General features: G+C 48.3%; 1 protein-coding gene across 1 annotated transcript; it reads left to right on the top strand.

Moving 5' to 3' along the window:
- Positions 1-875: 875 nt before the first annotated feature.
- Positions 876-4,015, top strand: LOC135914205 (uncharacterized). The gene has a single exon (XM_065446953.1). The coding sequence runs from the start codon at positions 1,491-1,493 to the stop codon at positions 2,802-2,804; it is 1,314 nt and encodes a 437-aa protein (XP_065303025.1). The 5' UTR covers positions 876-1,490; the 3' UTR covers positions 2,805-4,015.
- The last annotated feature ends 2,108 nt before the right edge of the window (positions 4,016-6,123 follow it).

Genomic DNA, 6,123 nt, shown 5'->3' with positions numbered 1-6,123 from the left:
AAGTGACCATTACAATTTGAAAGCATCCTTGTCAATGGTGCGTATTGATGACACCTTAGCGCGCCCTATATATTTTGCATATACTGCATGTTGGGGCTAAACTACTCGGTACAAAGCTAAGCGCTTAGTATATGGTCATCTTTAGGAATCTGTTGAAGTAAACCAATGCAACATTGCTTTGCTTTCTTTCTGAGTGAAGTAATAGTGCGCCATGAAATATAATGATGTTATTGCTTGTACACCATGGTAACTATGTTAGGTTGGCCATTATAACTAGATTACTCATTACAACGTTCTGTTATAGCGTTATTGTTCCACATGGTTATCGTTACAAGCCTAGAACAGTTGCCGCATGTGCACGAGCGATGGGGATTAGTCAGCGCGCGAGCTACTAGCACCTGGCAGCAGCCATGCGGTAACAACACTAATTCAGTTCAATTCAGTTCAGTTTTAATAACCCTAATCAAAACTTCAAAGAATACTCAGAAGAATGTTATGACCCATAGCCACCAAGGCTATATTACCGGATCCAACAACCACATGGGAATTAAAAAGAAAACAGCATGTAGTAGCATATCAATACATTTAACTTAATTCCTCGGTATTTCCTTAACTAGGCAGCAATACTTTGTGCTTAATAATGTTTTTGAACGTCAAAGTTCTTTAAACCCCAAGAAAAAGCTCTTCAGAGACTGCAAAAAACTGTGTGAGACCTTGATGTTGTGGGTATTTAGAATTACAGAGAAGATCGCCATAAAATCCTAGAAGCTGCGTTGTATATAGCAGAATCAATATAGTATATTGCGAACAAAAGGAAAACATAAACAATTATTGTTTGCAGCTCTCGTATTGCGTGCTAAAAAAGTACATTTGTCCGCAGGGAGGGGATTGCTACATTTTATTGCGCTATATGTGCATTGAGCAGCCTTCATTCTATGAAGCGAGTCTAACGGTAAAACCTTAGTTGAGCGAAAAAAGGTTTGCTGCTATTTGTCACTTGAAAATGTATCGTGACACTGTATGGTGACAAGATTGTGCTGCCAATAACCTGCCAATATCAACAAAATAATTCCTGAAAGTCTCCACCGTTTCTTGTTAATGGAAACTGAATTGTTTCTGAAGTGTTTGTCCTTGATATGTCAAAATATTCTTGGTCCTCTTCTTTTTCTTGGCTTTCATTTATTGCGGAATTCGCGGCGCTTTGGGTGGCGTTAGGCCGAATAGGAGTCGTATAGACGAAGCATTGCATGGTTGGTGCGGTCGCTCTCGCGTTGTGCTTTAGCCAGCAGGTCATCGCGCGCAACTCGTCCACGGGGCTCGTAGGACTGCTTCCAAGATGGACGCCGAGCAGAGCCTCGCGGAAATGAACACGAGTATCTAGGACGCTAAGGAAATCAACGGCGAGGAGCAGGAACGGCCGAGAGGACGAACGTAGTCTTCGTGCGTCGAACGGGAAACGACTACTGTGTATAAGAGCGCGAGCAATTTGGATGGCTCTTCATTCGCAGTCGCACTTGCGGTGCTTGTATCCACTCGTCATGTTCGTCCGTCAAGTATTCCCCCTCGGTGCTGTCCTCGGGCTCTGCGCGATCGGCCTGGCACCGCTGTACTGTCCGGCGTGGGCGCATCAAGCACAGGATCTCCGGGAAGTATTCCGGTTTGCGAGATGTCGCGCCACCTGCCTCGGTGAGCTTGGCCTGAAGACAGACAGAGACGACATCGAATGCGCGCCAGACAAGGAGTGCAACATGTGTTGGGACGTGTGCGAGTTCTTCTACAAGGACTTCGAAGTTTGGAAACACATGTGCACCGTGGACGAATTATGTTTTCCCGGCTGCCAACAGGCCTGCTCGTTCTGGCACAAGACGTCAACGAAGCTACGTCCCGGCACCGCAGTAACTAGCCACACCGAGGAAGAGTACTCGGGCGTGTTCTCTGAGCCTCCGCTGCTGGAGGCGCGTGGAGTACATGACGTGCGTGTGACCTGGTCCCGGCCTCTGAGCTTCCAGGACCACCACATCGAGCGAGCGCTGGTCTACGTGCTCTTTCTCAGAGGGCTTCTCGACGATCAACGCTTCGGGAACGCCCAGCAGACGCTGTACCACAACGCCACCTTGAGCCGCAGCATACTCAAGCAGGCCTCGGAGCTCGAGATCGTCGCACTCTCGCCGCAGGGCGTCTTTGCTCAAACTAGAGTGGCGCTGGACCTGGACTCGGCAGACTTCGACTCCGTGCAGGCGGACGCCTCCGTCGCCAGTTCGATTCCCTCCTTTGCCGCTCCGAAAGTGATCAATCTGAGGCACACGGGCGGACACCTAGTGGAGGTCGACATCGCCTGGGACTTCGACGTCTCGCCGGAGGCCAAGAAGGTCAAGTACGAGGTCACGTGGAGGGTCCTCGGCGAGACGGCGGACGTGACAGGCCACATGTACACGTCGCGGCAGTCGGCCACGCTGAAGCTGTGGGAGGGAACTTCGTACTCGGTCTTCGTCCGACGCCTGTCGCCTCGGACGGGTGAGCCCGACTCTGAGACGCTCTCTAGATTGGTCGACGCACCCGTCGCCGAGCCCGAACCGAACGCACGAGACGCCGCCTCAACGGCCAGCTGCGTGCGCGTCGAGGTGGTGGCGGCCTGCGCCGTCTTCGCCGCGGGCATCCTTTTCGCCTGCATCTTCGCGCTGGCCTTGATCACGATGCGAAAGTCGATTAGGCCCAAGGGAGAACACCCCGAAGTTACCAAGTCCCCGTCCGTGCACAAAGGTTGTCCCGAGAGGCCGCAGCTGACGAGGCTCCCAGCTGTGTAGAGGCGCCAAGACTGCTCGGCGTCCATCTTGGAAGCGGTCCTACGAGCCCCGTGGACGAGTCACGCGCGATGACCTGCTGGCTAAAGCACAACGCGAGAGCGGCGGCACCAACCAGCGGTTCGTCTACGACGCCCAGTCGGCTCGAGGGACCGGGAATTCCTGACATGCGCAGTTGGCAAGCACACATGTGCTGCAAAAAAGTCACGAATCCCGATCTACAGAAAATTGGTGCTCTTCCGACACCTGTCAGAAGACGCGCTTCTCTTCAAAACCACCTTACGCGGAAATTGGCGCTTCCATTGGCCTGGCGGTTCTATTCTGAACCATTGACGACAGCGTGAGCCCACATATCGTTCTTCGTTGCCGAACAGGTCCGTCTTGCAAGGTCGTGGGCGGAGTGTTGCAGAGTCGGACTGAGTGTGCCGTGTAAATTTAGAAAGATATAGACGCTCTCGTGTGCACCATACGCCGTTGGGACTATACTGCGTCCGGTATGAGTGCTTCTATACTGAAAGTTGGACAGTTTAACTGACAAGGCGTACGGTCTCTTGTTAATTTCAATATGTATGTATATATCATGGGGCTTCATCATGGAGTTGAAAAGCGCATGCTCAGTAAATGCTTTAACTACACGCGGGTCATAACTAATCCTGTCACAAAGACTGTGGCGTGGCCTACATCACCGAACTTGAAAACCTTAAGACCGGCCTGAATTGAAACCGATATAACGTAGCCAATGGTAACTCGGGTTTGAGAGCAGTACCGGTATATCACCCGAAGACGAAGACATGCCAATATATGCACATTCAGACGGGACGTGACGAATAGGGCAAGTGGTAATTGGCATGCATACACTGCGCCATATAAGCCGCGCTTAAGTAAGCGTCATTCACGTTCGATGTTCCTTGCTGTGTGAACAAAGGAGGAGTGTGAGCCAGGGAATGCAAAACTTTCGTGTCTCATCTGACTGTTGCGTGTTGTGCACCGTTTGAGCTAGCGTCCCACGTATTGCAACAATGTCATCATCCTGCCTCTTCTGTAGCGTTTATCATATTATGTAATCTCTTATTTTTAGCCCTGTTATTTATTTGCCATTAAATAGTGTTGCCTTTTGTCACCGTTGATAAGTATACTTATCTTGCTTTAGCGCCTGCAAAATACTTTGTCATCCACAATGAACTTTCGTATTTATTTCATTTAATCGAAGAGCTGCTCTGAAACATATTGTATTAAAGAGAGTCAAAAAAATATTATAGTCTGCATTGTGGACATCGCTGTCGTAAGTAACGCAAACGTGCACTTCCTGAGTGCTATTGCGAAGTACAGGAAAGTCAACCCAAATAAGGAATTGTTGTTCGAAGTATGGTGCTGAAACGTTGTACATATATGTAATGTTCTGTGTCTACATTTAATATAAGGTCCATCTTTGTTTATTTGTCCAGGTTCTAGTTTTATGCACATTTCCTTTAATCGATTTTCTGCAATGTATTGCAAGATATCGGTTACTCTGATTTCGCTAAAACAGGGTATCTATGGCTTCTGCATAATTCATGAAATGCTATAAAGCCAACGTTATTGCTTTGCCTATCCTGAAACAGGAGTTGCGAGACTTCGAACTTAGCACCAAAAGCACACTCTATATATCTCTCTCGCGTTTCAAATGAATATTCTTTCAACTCTTCTTCTAAGGTAGGCGGAGCAATGGAGTTGGTCTTTCAGAATTCACTGAATCATGCAGAAGCCATTGATAACATGTTTAACGAAACCTGAGGAAATCGAGACTGTCGCTAGCTCGACCACTCGTTCGTTCGGGCTCTTCGCTTACATTGACAATCATTGTCGATGCTTTTGGGTAATTTTCTTTTTCAAACTTTTTTAAACACATGATCAATCGAATATGCAGTGATAAACAATGGTCGAACAATGGATATCGATGGAGCCAATGTTTCGAGAAGCGGACCTGCTTTTTGGTCAGGGGAACAGCTCAAATACACAGTTTCTTTGGGCATGTTACTGGTGAACAGGTTTCAAGTTTAACCGTGTTTAATGAGTGCAAGCTATTTAAGCGCGGCATCATATACGCATCTTTTTCGGAATGTCAGTTACATAAGGTCACAACACAAAACTTCCCTGGAGATCTCTCTAGTGAGTGAAACAAACATACCCGTACGGCACCCGGTATTCAAGTGGTCTCTGAACAACTGTACCAGCATTCGTATGCAATCTTGTGGCGAAACTGCCTTCATTAGCAGGCACCTATATTCTGAATGGCTATGCACAGTAGCATGGTAAGATCATGCTGTTGTCTTTCCCGCTACCTTCTCAGGCAATACGAAAACTCATGTACCTAAATATGCACGGTGAAGTTTGCCTTCCCGAAATATTCTTCCAGCTCTCTTTCTGACCCTCCCCCCTTTTCCTCTTCTCCCTTCCCCGCTTTACTAAAATGATTCTGTGTCTCAAACACACCTTTCGTTTTGCATATTCATGAAGTATTTTATATCTTAGCTCAAAAAACAGGCTGCTTAGAGAGTCACACGTGGCTGCTTTCCAACGCAATTCGTGGGAGCATGAACGTAGCAGTTACTGTCGCGGCATTGGGAAATTATTTGCATTATGCGCGGACAGGAGTTAGGCGACACTCCGGGCGAGGTAAGCGTGGTCGCGAGCCGTACGGGCTATCTGAATATTAATTCACGTCGCCGGTCTCGCCGGCACCGGCGTGCGAGCGCCGACAGGCGTCTCGAAGGAGCATTGACACGTATTTTGGAAGTTGTAGAGACTTTACCACGTGTTCCTCGCGCTTGTGGCGCTTAGAAAGTATGACGTTTGGGAAGAATAGTTAAGAGATATACTTTAACTCGATACCGAAGTCGGGCCTGGATAATGCAACGATTCCTTTTTCTTTTTTCTCTCGGGTCGCCGCGCAGCGTAACGTCAGTATGAAAATGAAATATACGCATGTAGGCCTATTTCATAGAGATACTGCAATTGTAACTTATAAAATGTGTTGTTCGTCATTCATCTTTCATAGTCTTCAGCTTGATCACCGTTCAGTTTCACGCATATGAGTATACACCTTCGCGAGGTGTCTTTGTCCCAGGGCGCGTCTGAAGCAGACGGCGGGCATCCGTTGCGGACGCTGGAGCGGAGCACTTCGGACACTGGTCAATGTCTTCGTACGGTTGGCCAATTCCAATGACATTCCTTTTCACGCTTCGTCAGTGGTCACAGCGGCGCTGCGCGCCCGCGTTAACAACTGGATCCGGCGGCTGTGGATGCTGGAGGACAAAAGTAGCGTAGTGGAAGGAATCGCTTC

Source organism: Dermacentor albipictus, chromosome 3 (assembly GCF_038994185.2).
Source record: "Dermacentor albipictus isolate Rhodes 1998 colony chromosome 3, USDA_Dalb.pri_finalv2, whole genome shotgun sequence".
NCBI lineage: Eukaryota > Metazoa > Arthropoda > Arachnida > Ixodida > Ixodidae > Dermacentor > Dermacentor albipictus.
Note: the sequence above shows the minus strand (reverse complement) of the source record. Positions and strands in the feature narration are given on the sequence as shown.

Coding starts and splice junctions, on each gene's coding strand:
- LOC135914205 (XM_065446953.1), top strand. CDS start 1,491: ATGGCTCTTCATTCGCAGTCGCACTTGCGGTGCTTGTATCCACTCGTC.